Source organism: Coccomyxa subellipsoidea, assembly GCF_000258705.1.
Source record: "Coccomyxa subellipsoidea C-169, whole genome shotgun sequence".
Taxonomy (NCBI): domain Eukaryota; kingdom Viridiplantae; phylum Chlorophyta; class Trebouxiophyceae; family Coccomyxaceae; genus Coccomyxa; species Coccomyxa subellipsoidea.
This window is the reverse complement of record NW_005178039.1, coordinates 2,199,972-2,222,266: the sequence shown is the minus strand read 5'-3', so window position 1 is coordinate 2,222,266 and position 22,295 is coordinate 2,199,972. Positions and strand designations below refer to the sequence as shown.

Genomic DNA, 22,295 nt, shown 5'->3' with positions numbered 1-22,295 from the left:
TCAGAGATACTCCCCTTGCAAAAAATGCCAAAATGAACTCAAGTGGGTTCAAAGTGACGTATGTACACTTTGGTTGAGTTCTAGGCTTCGTCTTTTTGCACATATGCCGGAGGAGGGGATTCTGCAGCTTCCTGAAGCAGGGAAGCTGGTGTCCTAGCTAGTCATCCATGATAAGCGTGTGTATTCTCTCTTGATTTAAACCGACTGTAAATACTCTCTGTCTCTCAATCAATATTACAAAAGAACTCACAGCAACAGCAGCACCCAGCAGATCCACTTTGAGTCATTGACAAAGGCGGGCATATGCATGCACAGCCGCAAGAATACAGTCGCCTGGGGCGCAGCCATGGAGCGCTTGTGCCCCTCAGCAAGATGCTGTCTAATCAAATGGCCAATCTAGGCTAGGCACACACTGCATTGCCGCGACTTCTCAAGCAGCGCTAGGCTATAATATTGGAGAGGCTCTCGCTCTTCTCACTGGAAGCTGCTCACGGCGGCCGCGGCGGGCACCGGTTCGGCAGCGAAGATGACGCCCGCCTTGCCTGGGACTTCGTAGTGGCTGTCCACCAACGGAGCGCCGGCGCCCAGCAGCACATCTTGGGGTGCGGGGAATGAGGTGTCCACAATGCGCTTCCACGTGGCGCCTGGCAGCCCCTCTGGCAGGGACACCGTGATGGAGTAGTGGTGAGGGTTGAAGCCCACGTACATGGCACTCGCCTCCGGGTCGTGCACAGAGTACGCCAGGTACAGCGAATCGTGGGTTTGACGCGTGCCGTCCCAGTCCGGTGTGCTGCCTGCGTCACATCGTAGCACACTACAGCACTGGCAATAAAAATATCTTTGATTAGACAATGCGGCGGATCCACGGAAGTCAGCCGAGGGGTGCAGCATGAAGAGAGACAGAGCATGCAGAAAGCAAGATTGGATGCCATGATGGCAGCAGTTGCGCACCTGCCGAGGCTCCGTGCCATCTGAGGTCGCGGGGAGTGTCAAACTCGGGCGGAATGAGCTGGGCCGCGAAGGTGCGCCGGACTTTGTGCAGCTCAGTGAGAGCGCGCGACAGCCGCTCGTCCTCCAGGACGTCCTGGGGGAAGGTGGGCACGCCCTGGGAGACCAGCGTCAGCAGCAGAAGCGTCTTGGCCAGCGTCTCGTGCTGACTCAGCCTGCCGGGCGCCGGCGGCTGCGCATCCTCGGGCACTGTGCTCGCGACCTGGTCCCACAGCGTTCCCTGCCGAGCCAGCAGCACCCATTGAATTTCTCCATGGCAGGCGCAGGAACATGCTCTTCAAAGGCTCACGGTTGCAGCAGAGTCTGTGTTGGCCTGTGATATTGTACTTGGCGTGGCTGACCTTGCCCAGATAGTTTGTGCCGTTGAGGCCGAACACCGGCCGCCGTCCGGCCGCCAGGCCTCCCGGGAGGCCCCCGTCCCAGCGCGCGGCAAACAGATCCGCGCTCCCCGTCAGCCTGCATCAGGCCAGCACCCGAGCTCAGCGACCTGACATGGATCAATTCAACAGCAGAATTCCACCTGCAGCGTGCACAGCAAGTCTGCGGGGCAGTCCAGCATGGCAGCGCACTTTATGAAGCACACATGCGAAGGTGTCAGAAACTCTCAGACCGTCGTGAAACATATGGGAACCTGGAGTCTTTGCAAGGCACATCTTGCATGGACACAGGGAGCAGGCTCCAAGTTGCATTTGCATATAGTCCAGCAAGAGCAGTGGCCGGCAGCACCTGGTGGCCATGCCGCTGGCGGCAGCGGGGATGCCGGAGATGAAGGCGGCGGCGTCGCGCGAGAAGCGGGTGTTGCGCTGCATCCAGGTGGCCCAGTGGGGGAACCCGCGCTCGCCCCCGCGCGGCAGCAGGCTGTCGTCTCCCGACCAGGCCACCAGCTTGAGCGCGCTCAGCACCCCGTCCTCGCAGATCTCCTCTGCCAGCGGCGGATTGTCCAAAACCGCCCCGTTGCGGTCTGCGATATAATAGAAGCCAGGTTTTTCCTTCATCATTGAACTGTTGCTTGCATGTCTGCCTGACGGGCGATGATGGTGGGTTGTCTGCAACCCTGCTTTGCTGCACGTGCTCTGGGCAGGTCATAAATCATTTGCACAACACATCTCGGACCTGCAGGTATCCCTAATTGCGCCTAATTCACCCCAACTACACAGGGATTGTTGAGGCAGTCCCAGTGGCCTCATCCAACTCGTTTGAAGATCGGGTGGACTTCCAGGATGCAGCACTGGGAAGAAAACCATACAGCTTGCAAAAAGAGGAGTGTTTGCATTCCGGAAAGTGGAACTTTGGGTGCTCACCTTGGGCCATGGTCTCTGCGTTTACAAAGCAGAAGCCGTCAATGTCGTAGTGCAGGGCCCAGTGGCGCAGCGAGTCCAGGACGAGGCTGCGCACGGCCGCATGGCCGCAGTTGAGCAGGCTGCCCGAGCGGTAGTACACGCCAGCGTCCAGCCCCCGCAGCGACAACGGCGCCGGCGCCGCGTCAGAGCCCTCCCCGGTGAAGCAGTACTCCACCTGCCAACAAACTTGCAATGTTACATGCGAAATCGACCCCCCATGCCTGCCTGCCTGCATTTATGCTCAGCAGAAGATGCCACTATTTTAAGCGCACTGTTCTGCGCGGACATGACAGGTGAAAGCTCTGGAGCTCCTTGTCGCACAATCTCTTGGCTTTGAGACAGAGCTTTGAGACAGATGGCTGAGGTCCTTGCCTGCAGTATTGCTTCTAGCCCGGCATCATGCAGGCCGCTGATTACTTGCTTCAGCTCCCTGGCAGCTGCACCAGTGTCGGTAGCAACCGCGAAGGCCGGGTCCGGCGCAAAGTAGGAGATTGGCGCGCGGCCCAGCTGGCCCAAGCCGGCCGCGCTGACCGTCACAGGAGCCAGCAGTACCGCCGTCGCTCCCGTGGCTCGGATTGCTTCAAGCCTGCTCAATTAACAAAGCAATGTTCTGACATATGTTTTACAAGCACTCACGTGATCGACATCCTCTCAATTGTGGAGTGCAGCTATTGACAGACAAAGGACTTGTGAAGTACCTGTCAAGCAGCCCCAAGAATTTGCGCTGGTGGCTCAGTGGGACCTCATCCTGGGCTGTGGTACTGCTGGTGAAGCTGGCGACGTCAATCTCGAGCACAAGGGAGGTTTCCAGTGAACTGTCGGGCCTGTCGCGCAGACAAAGTGAACGTCAGCACTATTAACTGCTCCACCATATTCATAACTCATTAGATCTCATCAGACAGCAACATACACCACGCACCTTTGGCTGTCGCCAAAGTCAAATCCCTCAACGAGGGAAACAAGGCAGCCCATGGTTGCAGGCGGATTTGAAGGCAGCCCGGCATCCTTCTTTGGGGGCACAACATTGACGCCTTCTGCCAGCTGCACGCGCGTCACAGCCGTCGCATATGGATCGAACATCAGCTGCCCTGCAAACAACATGTCAAATTCAGCTCTGACCATGCATGGCACCAATGCATGCGGCACTGCTGCTTGTCAACAAGCTGGAAGGAATGAAGCAATGATGTCTGCACCTGGATAAAAGCGGCCGCCGCCCTCCCAAGCCATATCTGCATCAGCGCGCCATGCCCAGCACAGCGTGCTCAAGTCCTTCAAGCCCTGTGAGCGTGCAGCAAAATCCCTCAATCAAGCAATTGACTCCTTGCTTCTGAAGGATCATGAGTGAGGATTGTCACTTCTCGTCCTGGTTTACTGGCACGAATGATCACCTCCACACAGATGTTCCAGAGGTCGCCGGTCCTGTTGACAGCAGGATCCAGGGCAATTTCCAAGCACCCGCTCGGCTTGTTGGAGCCATCCTGCTGCTTCCTGGCCAGTATGAGCGACATAGAGTAGGCGCCCCTTGAGCGGACTACAAAGTTGACAGCGCTGGTCTGGCCGTCTGCGGAGGCCAGGGAGGCACCTGCAGTGCAACAACACCATGAAATCTTCAGCCAGCAGCACTTCCAAAGCCTCCAGATCCTGACCAGAAAAGTGCGCTTTATATATTACCAAGGGTGGGGGCGGAGTGTGGTGAGACTGCACCTAGCGGCTCAAGGCGCCCTGCTGTGGTGCCGACAGGCACTGCAAACTTGTGGCCGCCCCTGCTGACTTCAGGCTTTCCATCGGCTTTCAGTTGAAACGCCAGAAACAGCGGCGCCAGCTTGGTGGGCACATCAATGACCAGCTCCCACAGCCCATCTCCGACCTTCTTGGGCTTGCTCGTCATGCCGCCAGTGCTGGGATCCTTGGCGCTGCCGGCGGGCGCCTCGACTGTGTCTGGTACAAACCATTTTGCCGGGGAGGTCCGGTATGTTCCCCTGCAATGATCCCCGATCAGTGTCACATGTACGCGTCAAAGTAGGTGACGCTGCATGACTTAGGGTTGGTATGCAGGGGTTGCCTGGAAGCTCTGAGTATTACCAGCAGATGGTCAGATCTCCTGCCACTGCAGGGTCACGGCTGACCAGTATCCGGACAGAGTAGGCGCCACTGCCCTTTTCCACTGTTGTAGACACCTGTTGTGCAGAAGTTCTCAGCTTCTGATGTTCCAAGGCATGTTTCTGACATCGATACAATGCAGCTGCCAGTTGAAAGAACCCACCTTGGATCCCTGGTTGCCTGTGAGTAAGTACTTCTCCGCTGTTACTGTACTTCTCTCTTGGACAGCTGTAGCAAGCTGCGCCCGTGGAAGAGCCTGCTGGCCTCGAGAAGCTCTCTGTTGGGTCCACCAATTGCGCTTTCCTGATGCCCTAAAGGGGTGGGGCAGTCTGGACTGCACTGATGGCAGCAAGCCCCAAGGGCAGGGTCTGCCGTCATGGATGTGCTCAAGAATCATCTGTGAAGTCACCAATCAACAGTCAAGCATTACAGAGATCCGGTATATGATCAACTCGTCATTGTGTCTATCCTGTGAGGAGAGTTCATCCTTTAGTACTAGTGGCTGGCTCAAGGGGAGGGCCATGCTGACATCATAATCAAAGAGCAAGATTGACAGGAGGAAAGTATACCTGCTGAGCTTGTAATAAACCACTCATCGCAGAGCAGATGTAAGTTCCGCTGTTCTACCTTTGCACATGCTCGATCAAAGACATCTGGGCTTTAAGCCTGGACCTCCACGGAATCAATCCCAAGAAAGTCCTTTTGACAACATAATCATGCTTTCTCATGTCTGAAGACAGGAATTGTGCAATTATAAAAGGATGCACTCCCAAGGCATCATGGTGATGTAACGCATTCAATGGGGTATCCCCCTTCAGAGCAGCTTCAAATTTTGGTCGACCAGGTGACAGATGTTTGGATGCCCAGCCTTTTCGATCCTGATGAACAATTACCAGGATGACTGACACAGTCTGCTTACAGCGTATACCTACCTGCGTGACCTTGCGCATGTGCATGCATGACAGTGCCGGTCAATGCGAATCTGATCAGTGATCACTGCCAGTACTGCGGCAGCCTGCGTCACACTGGCTACTGCGCAGCTGCAGTCACTGGTGCTGGTGTAGCCATAAAATCTGCCAGCCCTGGTAGAAGCAATTTAAATCATCAAGTGGAGCAATTACTGCTGTTCATAGCTGTCCTATAGGATATACTCTAGCTAGAAAAGCCCGGGTGAGAACGACATATCATATATATGATCATATATGTCATATGATTTGTACGAGACGTCGAGGCCCAATTCAACTGAGCAGCCTCGAGATTTCAAGACCGTCTGCTATGTCATCTCTCCATTCTAATGTGGACTCCAAGTACTCGCTTGAGTACTTCCCACTGGTCCTCACGTACTGCAGGTACTCCTTCAGACCCCCCTGCCCAAAAATGCCAGCATTGTCGGCCACAACAAGGGCGCCTGGTGCCAGATGCGGCTCGGCAGCCTTCAAGTACTCCAAATATTGCCTCGGAAGCCCGTCCAGAAACAGGAGATCGATGCGATTATGTTCTCTGATGCGCGATGGGAGGGCTTGGAGAGCATCTGCCCACCAGACATCCACCTTTGCTATCCGCTGGTCCTCCTGCGCATGTAATACACTTACAATGAGGGGCAGGATGTAGGTCAAAGTGCTTGCACCAGCTTCAGCCAAAGCTGACAAAGATGCCGTTAAAAATCTATCCTAGAGCCTTCAATGAAGCAGGACATAGAAGGGTCACCGGTTTGCTGCTTTTATCACCGGTGGTGGCTTGATATACAAAGCGCTTGGCCACGAGCGCCCACTTCCAGTCGGACTCCAGGCTGATGAGGTGCGCATCAGGCAACATTGCCTGTGCGATCAGCAGCGTGGAGTATCCGCATAGTGTGCCAACCTCTACTGCCATCCTGGGCTGCTTCTCCCTTACCAGCTGCTGCAACAGTGCCCCCTTCTTGGGCCCAACGAAAGGGAGCCCGTCCTGCAGGCAATGGTAACCAATGACCAGATGTGCAAGCCCAGCATGGTAGAGAGTGTGCCGCTTTACAATTTATTGTGCTGTGATGTAAGTAGGAAAGCGGACCTTTTGGCCCCAGCGCTCCAAGCGTCTGATGATCCAGTCTGAGTTGACTTCTTTCAGCTTAGACATGCGTTCTCCCTCCTCATTTGTGTAAATCTCCCGGTCCCCAATGGCAATCTGTGCCTTTCTCACCTGCAATTGGAACTGGCAGGGCCTTAACCACATCCATGAGCAAAGCATCTCACATTATTCAAATGTGAGTAAGTTACCGCAATAACCGCACCTTCTCACGTCGTACAAGGCGATTGCCAGCAGCCTGTCTGTCCAGGAAGAACAAAGCGCCGAAAGCAGTGCATCCCAACGCATTTATGATCACGGTGCCGGCGTCGCCATCACCCGTCTGATACTTGTAGTCCTGGCAAATGATCATCCACGTCAGCAACTGCCTTTGACTTTGGCCTTTGGACTTTGGCCCCAGCTGAATGAAGGCTAATTTGATGGCTGGGACGCACCGAGAGAAAGCGAGTTGCGCTGATGACAGTGGCGACAAGGCAAGAGGCTGATCCAAAGCCTGTGAGGAGGAGGCGGAGGGGTCGCGGCAAGAGATACCTGAGAAGAAACACATGCACGTGGGCTTCTGTGCTCAGGTCATTCCAGTGGGATAATCCCACCGCTTCTAGCCAAGCAAATCTGAGACAGCATTGAACTTTGCAACATACTATCTGAAATCTATTCATGAGGAGGGTACCCACTCAACAAAGTTGCTGGGATCCCTGAGCTCATCTTCCAGGTATCTGCGAACCTTGTTCTGATCTGCAACACATACAAGAGCTGGATCAGTCGCAGGGGACCAAATTAGATTTGCAGTGCCAGATATATGCTATATCTGTATTCTTACTTGACTTTTCTTCCTGGTTCCGATTACTTTGGGCGAACCATCGAGGTGGTGATCTGGCCGATCCTCTGCAAGTTCGGCCTTTGCGCTCCCCGAGACACACTCTCTGTCGAAAAATTATAGGACTGAACGGTTTATGAGTAACACAGTGTGGCAGATTTATTGGAGACAATGTCGTTCGCAAGACCATGAATCAGGAAGTGCTGATATCTATGAATGGTCTTTCAATGCAGCTCGCAATGCACTTGCTGTAAGTGGAACAATCCTTACAGGCAATTGATGCACAGGACTAGGCTTTGCAATTTCTCTGCACCACAGCATTAGCTTGCTTGTGAGTTCCAAACACGATGGATGTAGCTATAGCCTGTATAGGACAGACATAGGGAAGATCTGCATGCATGCTATTGTATCACAGACAATTCCAATTAAGCTTAAGGCCAGCTGCTGAGGCTTATATTTGAGCGTCAATAACAGGCTTGATATTGAAAGATGTTTGACGCGCAGGAAGCCATGGATCATGATCCTTGATCAAGGGTACCATCCATGGATACACATTTGATGAGCCTCTTGTTAGACATAGTCTGAAGGAATTTACACAGAACATCTAAGGCCATGGATCTCAGATACAGATCTTGACTCACACCTTGAACTGACTTCACTGCAACAAGACATCAGCTAATCAGGGCACCAGGCAACCAACAACAATACCGAGCGATCGTGCCAATACCTTCAACTAAGGCAGAACTTTTGTCTGCAGGCTCTACAGCCTCTACGCAAAACTTTTGACAGGTGCTGAACACATCAGTGCTCATCCCAAACTCGCTCAGAAATTGCAAGGTGCAACACAGATACAACAACCTAGGCCGCCATTTGCATTTATCCGACCCTTCAACAGTGTTGAATCAACAAGCAGTACTAGCAGCTGCAGGTATCTGACATAAGCTCTCCAATTGATACAGTTGTCTCCCAGTACCATTCAAGTTTCAGTCTTTCCAACACTTTGAGTGAGTCTTCCCTCAATCGTGAGGTGTACATACATCAGCGACAACTCAGCCAAACATGGCAGGGCGATGGTCATGCTGCTGCCTTGCGCTTCTGCTGGGACTGTGTGCTTTCATGCCCTTTGCTGCAGTCTCTCCAGCTCCAGATGCAGGTCTCCACCACTGGCCTATGCCAGGACTGGCCACCACTGCCAGCGCCAACAGGGGAATCGCCACAAGCGACCTGCAGCCGCACACAATCTGCTGAGTTGACTGGTGACCTTAAGGTTGCAGGGTCCCGACCCAAAGCTTATCATAGTAAGCGGAGCGGAAAGAATTGAAACAGGTGTGACTGTATAAAAAAGCTCACCCAGCAATCTGTCTGAAGCGGGCTTGCTTCTTCTCCTTGCGCACTCCCTTTGGTTTCTGCACAGCGCAGCTTGCACTGACGCGCACCAAGTCAGCTGCCACGGCCACCTCTGGGGCGGCTTTGCAGGATGTCACCTCCGGAACCGTGACAGCATCAGCAATGGTTGCCACTGGCGTGCATGGGAGTGCAGCCTGGACATGGCAGCAAGCGTCACCAGTCAATAAATTATTTGACAGCTCTTAAAGGCAGATGCGCATTGTGACCATGCAGATGTGAGGCAGAATAACACACAGCGCAGAAAGCCAGCGCACCTGGGCCAGCTTCTGAAGGCGCGGCGGCCGTGAGGACAGGTCCGGGGCAGCAGAGGCGGCGGCTGAGGTGGCAGTGCTGGCGTCAGGGCTGCTCTGCCGGTGCTCCGGCGCGCCGATGCCCTTCAACAGCCCCACGGGCATCGGCCTGACGGCGGCGGCCGGCCGCCCCCGCACGGCTATGCGCTCCTCCGGGCTGTCCTCGTCTGACGAGGCATGCCTGGGCGCCACGCTGCTGGCCACCGACGCCCTGCCAGTGCTGGCGCAGTCGTCGTGCGCCTCCTCGATTGTGTGCAGCAGCCGGCTCGCGCTGCGCGCGCCGGCATTGCCGGGGGATCCGTCCACCGGCCCAGGCTGTGCCAGGCCGTTCTGCACTTGCAAGCGCAGCTGCTCCAGCGACTCTGCCAGGGCAGCTGCCCTCTGGAACAGGTGGCGCCTGGCCATTGCGCCGCGCCAGGTGTCGGCCTTCGGCTGCCCGGGGGGCGCACATGTGAGAGGCAACGCCTGTTGCGCGTGGGAGGTGTCCCTGGAGAGCTCTGCGCCCTGCGGCGTGGCCGGGGCGGATGAGGCGTGCCTGGGCAGCATGGAGAGCTCGCCCAGCGTCTGCGCCCAGCCCCTCTGCCGGCTGCTGGGCCCCTGCGGCGTTTCCAGCAGGAGCAGTGGATTCTCTGACGACGCCAGCACTGCCTGCATAAACAGGGTATTCATCCATCACTCTCCTGACTCTGAGACCTGACATTGTCATCTTTTGAGCAGCCTGGCACACTTTCGTGATGATCAGAGTGTTTCCAAAGAATAGACTGGCACTGCGTACAAGGACAGGACTGACACAATGAACGCTAAATATACATGGCCGAATGAAGGGGCTGACCTCCAAGTGCGCGTCCTGGCGTTGATTGAGGCGGGGAGTAGGGCCCAGGTCATCCTGCCCGCCGGGCAGCAGCAGCGGGGCAGGCGGCAGCAAGGGCAGCCACGGCGCGCGCAGATGCGGCGGCAGCTGCTGCCGGGGCGGTGAGATCTGGCCGTGCAGCCACCGCCGCGCGGCCACCGCCGCCGTATGCATCCGCGGCAGCTGTGGGTGGCACGGCGCCGACAGGACCTCCAGGGCGCCCCTGTCCTGGTCGGCCAGCCCTGCAAAGAGCACTTGACAAGATTACTCCTGACCAACGCTCAGACGCACAACAGTAAGAATCTTGTAAACTGATGCCTTTGGGTCCGGTGCATCATCTACAATATGCACAAGTAGGGTCTCAGTGTGAAGCTTAGAACACTTGTACTAATTATTGTCAATCAAGTCAAAGGAGGCCATTCCAAATGACATGCATGGGGTGTCAATGGTATGACAGACTGCCTGGCATTAGGATTGACCTTTGATAAGGCTGATGCTGCTGCAGCTGCTGGCAGACATCTCATGGTACGCAGGGGCCGGGCCAGGGGTTGAGAAGGTGTGCTGCAGCGCCTCCAGGGTGCTTGAGTGTCCCTCGGGCACCGGCCACATCCCAGCCTCCTTGGCAAGGCTGGATCCCGGGCTGTCGAAGACCTCTGTGGAGATGCTGTCCTCTGTCGAGGCAAACAGACGCAGGTCCTGCTCCACTGCCAGCATCTGCTCCGCCAGGCTGCCCACTGCCGCAGCCAGCCCCTTGCGCGATGCCTCAGCATCTACTGCCTTGCCTGTCATGGCCAGCGTGGACGCCAGGCCCAGCACTTGCACTCCCTGGCACAACCCAAAAAAACTTATTGATGTCTTCATAACCTGACAGAAATGTCAGAATGTCACAAGCACATGTCAATGACATCCGTGATCCTGCTTGCAAGCATGCACAGTGGTATTAGTCAACAGTCCAATATTTTCAGCAACTCTTCACCTGCGCAACGACAGTCTAGGGATACTAGCTTCACCATTTCACGATTGTAGGCATTAAAATTGAAGAGGCCAAGGCGCCGTGAGATGATGACTCATGATTTGACAGTGCTGGCGGGTGCTGTCACCTTGAGGTTGGCGACGGCGTCGCGCAGCTGGGCCTCGGTGCACTGGCGCTGGTAGTCGGAGAGGCCCAGCCGCCGCTCAAACTCGTTCTCCTTGGCGACGGCCTCCGTGGAGCTGGCGGACAGGCGCTCGTTGGCCTGCTGCAGCTTCTCCCACAGCGCAGCGTGCGCCCCCCTCTCCCCATCCACCTGCTTCTCCACCTCCGCCAGGCTCCCCCTCAGCTCCTCGTTCTGCGCCAGCGCCCATCCACTTGTAATAAATTATACCGAAACAGTCTGTTGTATTGGTGCGTGCATGCACCACCCACACATTCCAAGCATCAGCCCAGTTTATGCTTACAAAACACTCTAATAATAGATGCTCTCTGGTCATAAATAAAGGGATAAGTTACAAATGAAATCCTCTGTCTTTCTATGACATACATGCATGCTCATCATATCTCCCAATTGACCAGGTCGCGCCTGACCTGACATCTTCAATGTGCCTTGATTACTTTGGTTTTGGCATGAAGTGCCCAAATGCTGAAAACAAATGTGACCCACCTCCTCTCTGTGCTTGGCCACAGCAGCCAGCAGCGTCTCAATCTCGGCAGCCGCGTCGCGGCTGCGCTCTTCTGCCACATGCAGCTCAGCAGTGCGCTGCTCCAGCATGGCTGCCAGATTTGGCCCGGGGGTCTCCGACTCGCTCGCAGCCGCTGCCCCTGCGCCAGCCTGTGCCTGCAGGCGGAGCTGCGCACACTGCACTTCCAGCGCAGCCTTCTCCTGCAGGAGCATAGTCTCTTCTCAAGTATGCAAAGTAGTGCTGTATGCATAGAAACTCTCATATGTGGAATCACAAAGTAGCACTGAATGTTACTGCTTGGCAGGCGCAGCCCCCTTTTGCTGCATCGGGAGTCATGTTGCACATGACAATAGTTGGAAGGGAACACACGATCGGGAGATCACACCTTGGCAGCTTCTGCCAGCTCCAGGCCGGCCTGTTCGGCTTGGGCGGCCAGCGCGGAGACTTCGGGCTCCAGCACGCGCACCCGCTCCTGCGCCTTGGCAGCAACCGCGCCCACCGCCAAAACCTCCGCCTCCAAATTCGCGCACAGCTCCTCCTTGGCCGCAACCTGCACTGAGCAACATACATTTAACAGTATGCCGACGAGCATGGTGCCATATGCATGTTTCTGTTTCCCTGCTGCAAGGCTCCTAGTCGCTATGCCACCGGAGAGCAAAATTATCCTGCGGAGCACAGCTCTTGGGAGAGTATGACCTGTGTTTCAAGGTGATGCACGCGCTCCAGGAGCTCTTGCTTGAACCCCGCCTCTGCTTTCAGCTGGGCTTTCAGTTCTGCCACTTGTTCCCCAGCCTCTTCGGCTGCGGGCTGCTCCTTCAATTCCCTCGTGGAGTCCTGCTGTACCTGCACAGGTGATATTTTGCCATATGTCACTCAAAGCTCTATCACCAACTTTCAACACAGCTTGAAGTCTTTTGCGGCTTTTGCTTCCTTTGCAATGCCAGGGGCATTGCATGTTTTGATCAGTCACGCACTTCGTTTTTCCGAGACTCCGAGGAATTTGCTTCTGCTGTGTCAGCCATTCCAGAGGTGTCAGCCCCAGACACACCCTGTTGGCATAGACAGGCGGCACACATCAGCAAATGTCCAGTTCATCCAAGACATATGAGACAAACAACTTACTGGTGTTCATGAGAGTTTCTATGGTGGTGGATCAGGCCACCTCGCCAAATGCCGCCTTGGCCCCGTTCATCTTGACTGCCACTGCGTCCAGCTCTTCTTTCAACTCCTGGATGCGCTTCTCGGCCAGGACAAGTGCAGCATCTGCCTTCTCCTTGTATGCACGCAGCTCCAACACCTCCCTCCTCGCAGCCCCTGCCAAGCCACAACTTCTCAGCATCCAGATCAACCACCAAATGTCATTAATTCATTTCCATGGGGGATTCAGGCCCCCGCCGGCAGTGCTACAGACCTGCTGCAAAGCGAAGCAGTCGCTGGCGGTACTCCAAGTCCGCTTTTCCAGCGTCGACCTCAGCCTGCTTTGCCTTGAGGTCACGCTGCAGCCCAGCCAGTTGCTGCTCCAGAGAGGCGCTGTGCTTCCCGGGCGAGGCAGCAGCGAGCTCCTTCAGTGTAGACTGGTGCACGGATGGTCGCGCAAAGCCTGCACCAGAATGCTCTTGTTCTCTTCCTGGGATTGAAGACCTTGCTAGCCCTGCGTTGGAAGGCACCAGGACCTTGCCCTTCGGCAGGAACCCAAGGAGAGGAGAAGGAGCATGATTATTGACTTACTGATTGCAACGTTGGATCTTCCTGTAAGATCATAGCTCTCCGTGTCCATGTCTTTCGCCGTGTCCTGGACGTGGGGTGTGGGTAGCTTGGCAGCGCTACCTTTCACCTGGCCCTTGGAATTTCTTGGACTAGTTCTGCCGGCAATATCTGCCACGGGCGCATCATACTGGGGTAAACTTCTGCGCAGAACATGCACACATCTCTAATGAGCCTGTCATGAAGAGATTCGTCGAAAGTCGTACGTGCACTTGCTCCAAGTAGGACACATGCAAGTCGAAGGACCTTCGGCTAACACGACAGGAAGGTGACTTCAGGGCAGTAAGACGTACGTGAGAGCTATATTGCGAGATTTACGCGGTGGTGCGTACTCCATGATGGGCAACTTGGTCACTTATCTGGGCCGAACATCCCGCATTGAGTCCCCTGTCTGACTCACTCACTCAACAACTGGAAGTGACCGCTTGCAGGTGCTCAATTTATTCTAGTGATTGATACTGGCACTGACGTCGCTGTTAAGCTTTGCAGGCAGAGCTGGCTCCGCTTCCCGCGTACAGATGTTGAACGGTAAGGATTGCTGCCCGAGTGGGCAATTGACGAAGCAATTTTTGGGCAGGTTGGGAAGAGGCATGGAGAAAGAAATTCATCGATTTGGCCAAAGGAAGACGAGCAAAGATCAATGTTCAAATATTGCTAACATGACGTTGTCCATGCGGAACCTGCATGGGCAACAGTGCTGTCTGCTGTCGCCAGTGCTATGCCTCATGGCAGTTACTAGTCATGGACGACAGCTTGCTCCCTGCTTACAGATATTTCGGGTATCAGAATGTGAAGGGAGGCATTGGAAGATCCATCCATTATCGGCAGCACCAGAGCACTGAAGATCACGATGGACTTTTTCAGCCTAATAGCATGCTACCTTCTTCTTCTTGCCGTGCTGATCTTTCTTCTGCTCTTCGGAGAAGCGGCCATCTTCATTGACACTCCCATTGCTAGCCTTCATTGGCTCCTGTTCTCGGGCATATGCCAGGGATTCTGGTGGGTTTCTGCAACGTGGTAGTCAGTGCTCAAGCACGAACATTCAGCAGCTCTTACACCAGTGCAATGCACGAGAAATGCGGTGTTAGTTATAGATCCCTGGTGATGATTGCAAGGTGGCTTGTGGAGCGGTCAGCTGGAGTTCATGGGAAGCAGGTGCTTGAGAGGTGGCGAGACAAGTGCGCAGAAAGCTCCAGCCCCGTCCTGCAGATATTCTACATTGTTCTCCTGGCAGTCGGCTTCTACTTTTACACTGTGGACATCTTCTGCTTCTTGCCCCAGTCATACGCTCCTACGTGGCACATGTGCGACCCCTAGCTGATGGCTTTCTGAGGTGCAGTCAGACGTCCGTGCAGCATCGTAACCAAAACCACATATGTTTCTGTACACTGATTGCTGCGCTACTATTTTGCTGCTGACAGATACACAGGGACCTTTACACTGGGCGCCTGCTTATTGGCGTTTTACACTGCCAGCGTGAGCGATCCGGGTCGGATTACAGCTGACAATGTGGCAGCGCACTGTGCGCTGTATCCGTATGATGAGCTGACAAGCCGCAGCGGCCAGCAGTGCTGGTCTTGCCTTTGGCAGAGACCCGCCCGCTCAAAACACTGCCCGGCATGCAAAAGGTGCTGTCTCATGTCATGTGGATGTCTTCCTGCATAACTCATTCTGACTGGCTGTCACACCGACTAGCAAAGTCAACGAGTGCGGTGCCGTGCAGGTGCATTGCAAGGTTTGATCACCATTGCGCATGGATCAACAATTGCGTGGGCCTTTGCAATCTTAGATACTTCATGGCATTTCTGGTGGCCAACATGGTCCTGTGCTCCTATGGTGCGGCCTGCTACTTGCTTCATATCTTGGCTGTTTCATTTGCCTAATACTCACAATTTGCCCAGTTTTGGGCCCGTTTTGCAACTTTAATATCACGCTTGAATGATCTAAGCCCACTTTGTGCCTGTGACAGGATTGGCGCTGGGCTGCATCATCATGCATGGGGTCCTAGAAGAGCGGGGCGCGTGGACAATCGTTGTCAGGGAGCGCAGCACCGGGAGAATGTATCTGCTGGGATCTCGTCCGCGCATATTGCTGCAATGGATGCTGCAGCAGTACCCTGTGCCGGTACGTTGACGTTCTTCTGCATGTGTGTGGAACTGCACTTCTGTGTCCCGACGAAGGGAAGCACAGGGTAAATTTGTTCATGCTGATCAGCGATCTGGGTTACTATATGGCCCTTATTGCATATCCCTGTGACTGGGTTAAACCCAACGTTGTCACTCGACATAATCCTTCACTGAATGTGCCATCCCCCATATAACTTTTTTTGTATGCTGGCAATGACAATGCATGTGGTACTCTGCAGGTTGCCGAGCTCATCTTCTTGGGGGTGGCACTGCTCTTGGTGTTGGGGTTTTTTGCCTACCACACATGGCTCATATCCAGGGCCACAACAACGTATGAGACCTTCAAGTGGAGGGAGGTGGCCAGGAGGCTGCGTGCTGAAAGCTTGGCAGAGCATGCAGATGGCCAGGGGCAAGAAAATCTGTCCCTGTCTGCAGCAGCTGTCAAGGGGCGCTTGTGGCCAGCTTCTGGGCAGTCCAAGCCCGCAGTTGCTGCGCCACAGAACATCTATGACAAAGGCTTTGCTGCCAACTTCAGAGATGCATTGATTCCCCCCAGCTGGGCAGGAAGGAAAGCTGCGGTGCAAGCCAAGAAGAATCTCTGATGTGGGATCTTGAGCAGTACTGCACATGTGTAGATTAGGACTCTGTACAATTTAGGCAGTCTCTTGAGTATTACATTCCAAGTGGGCTAGATGTGCCTGCAAATTCATCTTGAACCATCTGGAGCTGCCACGTGCAGCTCAACCATCCCATCAACTCCAATTGAGAACATGATGCGGAACAGGTGTAGATTCTACATCTTGCTCAATGCACCCAGAACTTCTAAAGTCATTAGCTACCCTCCAGGCTACAAATGTCAAGAACGTGGCACAGCGCTCGCTCTAAGTGCCATTGGGCATGCCAGGTTAATACTGTGGCTGCTCCATGACAATTTATTTGAAACAACGTTAAAAGATACTTCGTAATTCATCTGTGTAACTGGAAGCTGATCAAAATCTTGCAGAAAGAATCCCGGACAATCATGCCATCCTACAACCAGGCATTATAATGCTGCCCCTGTCAAGCCCCCAGTCAGTGCTTGACTGTGCAAAAGCACAAGCCATGGAGTGCATTGACCATGGCTTCAGCCAGCAGCCCCTCGCTCTCTACACTCCATGGCGGCAGCCCATCCAGCCCCTGCTGCCGGCGCCACTTCTGCTCCTGCACAACACACCCTCCCAATTGTGACCAACTGGACACCAGTAGACCCAGCATGTACAACCCATAAACCCGCTGAAACAAGACCTGCTGTAGCTAAGCCCAGTCCGCTGAAAGTCAGCACGTGACGAGCGCCACTTCTCTCTGCATTTAGACACTGTCATGGATGAATTTAAATGGCGCACCTGCAAGCGGCGGACTTCAGCGGTGTCGCCCTGCCCAGCAGCCACAATGAGCATGGCGTTGGTCGGCAGCGCGTCGTGTATGCGTCCCAGCCGCTCATCAAGCTGCCTGAGTATCTGCTCCATGGCGGCTTCGTCCGCAGCAGCCACCTCCCTCTCCCTGGCAAGCGCCGCCTCCGGCGACAGCGCTTCATCACTCCCTGCAACCTGCCCTGCACCTGCTATATTATCCCCTGCCTCCGGCGTGGCCGCTGGCTCACTTTGCTTCAGACTGTTGGCCTCAGCCAAAACTCCTTGAGAGGGAGATGCAGCGCCCGATGCACTGCCGTTCGCCAGCTGCTCCGCTGTGTCAGGGCCCTTGGCGGGGGTTCCTCCGGGTGATGCCGTGCTGACGGCTGCGCCGCCCGGTGAGATCTGGATCGGGTGGGACGCCAGAGAATGCCGCTTGCGCTTCACCGCCCCGTTCTGCTGCTGCGCTGGCACTGCATCCAGCTCGCCCTCCTCGCTCTCCTCGTCTTCGTCAATCTTCAGCGGAGTTGCCGGGTCCTCGGCAGCTGCAGAGCCGGCCGCGGCCGCTTGCGGGTGCGCGGCGCCGTTGGCGGTGTGCTGCAGGCCCGCGGCCACCTCGGCCCGCGTGAGGGCGCGGCGGTGCCACGAGCGCTGCTCCAGGAGCGCGGCCAGCGCGCGCAGCTGCGTCCACAGGAAGTTGGTGGCCGGGTTGCGCGCCTCCTTCGCCGCGGCCACCGCGCACTCCTCGTCGTCGTTGCATACAAATGCATGCGAGTTGCCTGCGACTAAGCCGTCACACCTCACTGGCCATGCAGATGCTCCAAGCATTCCCATCAGCCACAGCACCTCGAGGAAGCTGTGCTACTGGGGGGGAATGAATTTGCTGCAAGTAGGGAGAAGACTCAGATTGCATGCGCGCGTACCAGTGACGTGGCGGCTGAGGACGTCCTGGCGGTCAGCCAGTGAGCAGCGGCGGCCGGCAGCTGCCAGCACCTCGCACAGCGGATCGCCGTCCCTCTCCTCAGCCGCTGCATTACCGAAGGCCGGCCCATGCCTGTTGCACACGCTTCTCGGTCTGTAATGTCGGTCTGTAATGTCGTCGTAGTCATGCAGAGGGTGCTTTTGTTGTGGTCTTCCAAATATGCTCGCTTTGCAAATGGTCGGGGTCAGCATGCTGAAATGCAAGAAGGCATGTGCTGAGAAGTAGGCAAGGTGCAGTACCTGAACTTCAGGAGTGCAAGCTCCATCGCGGCGCGTGCGTCGTCGATGGAATCATGGGAGCCATTCTGGATCTGGCGCTTCAGGAACTTCTCCGTCAGCTTCCGCAGTGCTGAGCGGTACGGCGGCCCCTGGACCCACATTGCTACGAGTCACTCAACCCTTCAAAAATCATTCAGCACTCGACCCTTGGCGTCCGCAGGGTGCTATGCTCTCACGTAGGTACAAAGCGCCCATCTCTATGGCACCGCGCCCATCTCTATGGCACCGCCTCAATCATTCACCTGGCACCAACATCCCCAAAGCCTAGATGCCCGCACCCCTGTGATACTGTCCTGAGTATGGATCAGGCGCTGGCATCTCCCAGGAATGGTGAGAGTGGCTGCACCACAGCCCAACACAACCTGTGGGACTCCTTCTGGTCTTGGGCCTTTGCTATCACCATCAGCTCCAACATTAGTGCGATTGGGCAGTGTCCTCCTGGGTGGGGCAGCCCACCTTGGGGTGGGGGTAAAGGAAGGCGGTGTCGATGATGTTGGCGTGCAGGATTTTGAGCGCGCGCAGGTCGTTCTGCAGCGCGTGGCCCACCAGCAGGGCCTCCGCGGGGACCAGCTCCAGGAACTTGACCTGGATGTCCGCCAGCCGCGTGGTCACTGGGGCCAGCATCTCGGCCGTGATGCCAGAATAGCGCGTGTTGTAATCGGTTATGGGATTGTCCGGCACCACCAGCTGATCCAGCATCACCTGATCAACACACAGGGAAACACCTTGAATAAAGTAGAGCAGAACAGATGAAGCCGTACTGCTGAAAGCTGGACGTCCTATATCACCCATGCATGCAACACTTGGCGAGCGGATGCTAGACGTGGCAACATCCCTTGGAAAAAAAGACAGGCTAGTTTGCTGGTTCAGCACGGGGTGAGAAGGGCATGCAGGTAATGTTTGATCAAGATATATGACAAGAGGTGGTCACCTGCCCCTGGTGATCCACCAGGCTGATGCGCGTCAGCTCAAAGCCCTCCTCTGTCACGCACATCTCGCAGTCCAGCCCGATCAGTGCAGGCTCCTCATCACCTCCCTTGGGTCCTGCCCACAACATGACAATCTGTCTGGTTGTAGCTTTCACAGACCTGTATCATTGCTCGAGGATAGTCAATCCTCATCAGCAGCACCAGGCCCACACAGCAATCCTTCAGCACACCTGCTTTGGTTGCAATGTATCCCTCTGGGCACTCCAGCTTGCCGTCAGGACCGACAATTGGCAGTGGATACTCCGAAGACTTCAGAGCTTCCAGCGTTGCGATGTAGTGCTTTGGAGGGAAGGGCTGCCGCTTCTTCTTTACTGACTGGCCTTTCTGCTGCGCCGGCTCGCTGTCATCCTGGAACAGACAGCCAGCTTCAGAAACAGATAGGTCGATTTGAAGGCTCATTTTCATCCTGAGTATACCCATACTTGTCATCAAATCCTCAAAATGAACTTAAATATGCAATGGCTATCAACTTGCCTTAGCTGCACTGTCGGCATCCATGCCAGCTTCCAATGCTTCCAGGTATCTTTTCCTCTTCTTGCTGTGTGGCACAGCAAACAAAGCTGCCACAGTCTGCCCTGCAGCAACAGGTCATTACTGTCATCAACCAAGACTAGGTTCCCTAATGCCTGTCTCCTTGCCTTATTCAAAGGTATGTGTGAAATGCTAAATGAAACATCTTGGCTGATCTGCGGAATGATACCTGGTCTGACCATCGCATTTTTCGCAAAGAGAGTCACGGGTACCTGCGGTATTCCGGCCAAGGTTGGCAGTAATGCCTGCAAATGCATACAACTGCGTTAGTAGCTGCCTGGCTTTTCACTGATAAAAGCCGCGGCTGTAAGGCTTTCATATGTGTACATGAAAGCATTTGCGGAAGGATGCAACCACCTTACAGGCCTTGTAGAGATCTGCGCTCAGGCCTGGCACTGCCACCAAGGCCACCTTGGAGATGAGTGGCTTGTTCTGCAGACACAAAAGCCATTTTCAGCATTTGAGTTGCGCGAATGCAAAGCCAGTGATCAGACATCAAAGCACCTAGTGCAGACAAGAGCTGCTGACCTTCACAAATGCCCATTTCTGACTCACTCCCTCCGCCAGCATCCACAGGAGGAGCCCTTGCAGGTCTGGTAGCCGTATTGGGGTCGCATGTGATAGCTGGACATCTGCACGGGCCTGTAAACATGCCAAAATTGATCTATATCTTGATGTGGTCATTGCAGGCTCCAACGGCCCTTGTGGGAAGAGCGGAAGGTCAACACTCACATTGTCTCCGTACACATTGACGAAGCTGCCCAATGCCGACACTGCTGCACCAGCCAACTTTGCCAGTTTCCTCTTCTTCGGAGTCCTCTTGCCCTCAGTGGCCCCAACAGGATTGGCCCCAGGCTGTGAAGGTGACATTGGGTCCTCCTGTGCACCATAAGATAAGACGTCAAGAGCCATCCCTTGCCGCGAGAAGCAAGTAAGCTAAGAACACGTCCCAAAATTGATAATCATGTGCCGCTTGACAATTGCTGTGCGCGGCAGATCTCTCACCTGTTCAGCAGCAGTGCTTCCAGATAAAGAATTGAGCTCGCCCGCAATTTCTCCGTCTTCGAGAGCATCATCAGCCATGAAGAATATATACTAATGTGAATCTTTAAGCCATCAGGCCCACCAGCACGCAAATATAATTCGTACTCCTGGCACAATGGCTGCTGATAAGAAACTCAATCTTCACTAGCTAGCAATATCTATATAATAAGCAGAAGAGGATCATTTTTATCAATGTTCTTTACAGTCTAATCTGCACAGGGAAGGATCGCGTTCGCCAAGATGGCCTCGATGGTCCAAGCCTTGCACGTGACAGTGACTCATCACGGAGGGCACATCTTTCATTTTCCGCGGCAGAACACTGGCTGAGGGATGGCATCGCTCTCCATAGCATCAACTGCATTGATTCGGAAGTATCTGTTTAAGATGTTGTGCTGATCATTGCTGAGTGAAAAGAGCTTCCGCTCGAATACGTCAGGTAGGCATCCCGCTCTGTAAACCTCGTACAGGCTTGCAGATATTGCCCCCATGCCCACATTTTGATAGCGGTTTTCACAATATCCTCCTCGGAGGTGATCATTTTTTTCAAGGGGCCGTTATCCGTCGCAGAATCAGTTGCTGATGAGTGATGCATGGATGCACAGGCGCTCATTTTAATGCTTGTGTGAAGCCCAGCTTGATGAATGAATAACAACAATCAGCAGATCAGAATGACAACCGCTCAATTTCTCGCTCGTGAGCGGATTGTGCTCACTGGCAAAAGCACGGACTCTCCCATCATGGTTTTGAGCAGTGGGGGACTTGCAGTGGCCAGCGATTCTGATGTGGAGGTAGACAGTCCCGCGAAGGCCCCACAGACAGCAGGTGTGGACGACACCGCCGCAGCGGCAGTCTCACAGCAAGCCAGCAAGGGCAAACCAAGCACACGCAGTCAGCGGCAGGCCAAGCCTCCCGCTGCCAAGCCAATAGCAATTGACATGGACGTCGAGGTCTTGGAGGTCGACCAGGAATCCGCTGAGATGCCCCCTGCAAAGCTGAGAGCAGTGGAGAATCTCTCTCTGCCCAAGCGTGCACGCAAGCCGTCTAACAGCGCTGAGGGAGGGGCCAGGAGGCGCAAGAACGAGGGATCAGAAGCTCGCCAGCCACGGAAGAGGCAGACTTCCCGCAGCGCTGCCTCCCAGGGCACGGCACAGCCTCCTGCACCAGCGCAAGCAGAGGAACCAGGAGCAGCCACGGCAGAGGAACCAGGAGCAGCCGTAGCAGAGGATGCAGGGGCCGTCAAGGCAGAGCAAGCGGGTCCCAGTGAGCCGCCTCGGCGAAAGCAGAGAGCTGCTGCACCAGCTGCTGCATCAGCTGCTGCTGGTGATGCAAAGCTCCCGAAGAAGACTGCGCGCAAGACGGCTGGGGCCACACAGAAGGCGCCATCTGTTAAGCTGAAGAAAGAAGCTGCAGCAGCTGCTACCGCGGGGAGCAGTGGTGTGATCGAGAAAATGCTGCCGCAAGCTGAGCTGGATGCCGCTTTGGCTGGCTTGAAGAGGGCGGAGCCGCATCATGAGCTCAAGCACGAGCCAGGTGAAGCTCTGCCGGCTTACATGCATGCATCAACACATGATGCATGGCAGCTTTCTTGCACTCGTCGTGCCAGTGTTCGAAAGCGCGAGCTGCTGAGATATGGAATACACTTGTCTAAATGCAGGGAAGGA

At 55.0% G+C, this 22,295-nt stretch overlaps 3 protein-coding genes across 3 annotated transcripts; 1 reads left to right on the top strand and 2 right to left on the bottom strand.

The window, feature by feature from the left end:
- Positions 1-474: 474 nt before the first annotated feature.
- Positions 475-13,668, bottom strand: COCSUDRAFT_65241 (hypothetical protein; the record flags this gene model as incomplete). Its single annotated transcript, XM_005649914.1, has 29 exons — positions 475-794; positions 952-1,228; positions 1,350-1,464; positions 1,735-1,969; positions 2,310-2,523; positions 2,721-2,934; positions 3,047-3,172; positions 3,268-3,436; positions 3,542-3,626; positions 3,737-3,930; positions 4,053-4,327; positions 5,793-6,019; positions 6,156-6,392; positions 6,495-6,623; positions 6,715-6,846; positions 7,180-7,244; positions 8,507-8,550; positions 8,677-8,867; positions 8,988-9,671; positions 9,856-10,115; positions 10,353-10,698; positions 10,974-11,201; positions 11,514-11,732; positions 11,918-12,082; positions 12,229-12,375; positions 12,695-12,846; positions 12,944-13,132; positions 13,261-13,439; positions 13,652-13,668. 29 exons carry the CDS (start codon positions 13,666-13,668, stop codon positions 475-477), a joined length of 5,835 nt encoding a protein of 1,944 aa, XP_005649971.1.
- A 259-nt stretch (positions 13,669-13,927) lies between these two features.
- On the top strand, positions 13,928-16,413 carry COCSUDRAFT_46709 (zf-DHHC-domain-containing protein). Its single transcript, XM_005649913.1, has 6 exons — positions 13,928-14,295; positions 14,412-14,600; positions 14,718-14,924; positions 15,020-15,132; positions 15,266-15,420; positions 15,662-16,413. The coding sequence occupies exons 1-6, from the start codon at positions 14,147-14,149 to the stop codon at positions 16,022-16,024; spliced, it is 1,176 nt and encodes a 391-aa protein (XP_005649970.1). The 5' UTR covers positions 13,928-14,146; the 3' UTR covers positions 16,025-16,413.
- A 1,563-nt stretch (positions 16,414-17,976) lies between these two features.
- On the bottom strand, positions 17,977-19,458 carry COCSUDRAFT_13461 (hypothetical protein; the record flags this gene model as incomplete). The annotated part of the gene is made up of 4 exons (XM_005649912.1): positions 17,977-18,159; positions 18,527-18,772; positions 19,002-19,106; positions 19,228-19,458. The coding sequence occupies 4 exons, from the start codon at positions 19,456-19,458 to the stop codon at positions 17,977-17,979; spliced, it is 765 nt and encodes a 254-aa protein (XP_005649969.1).
- Positions 19,459-22,295: the final 2,837 nt, after the last annotated feature.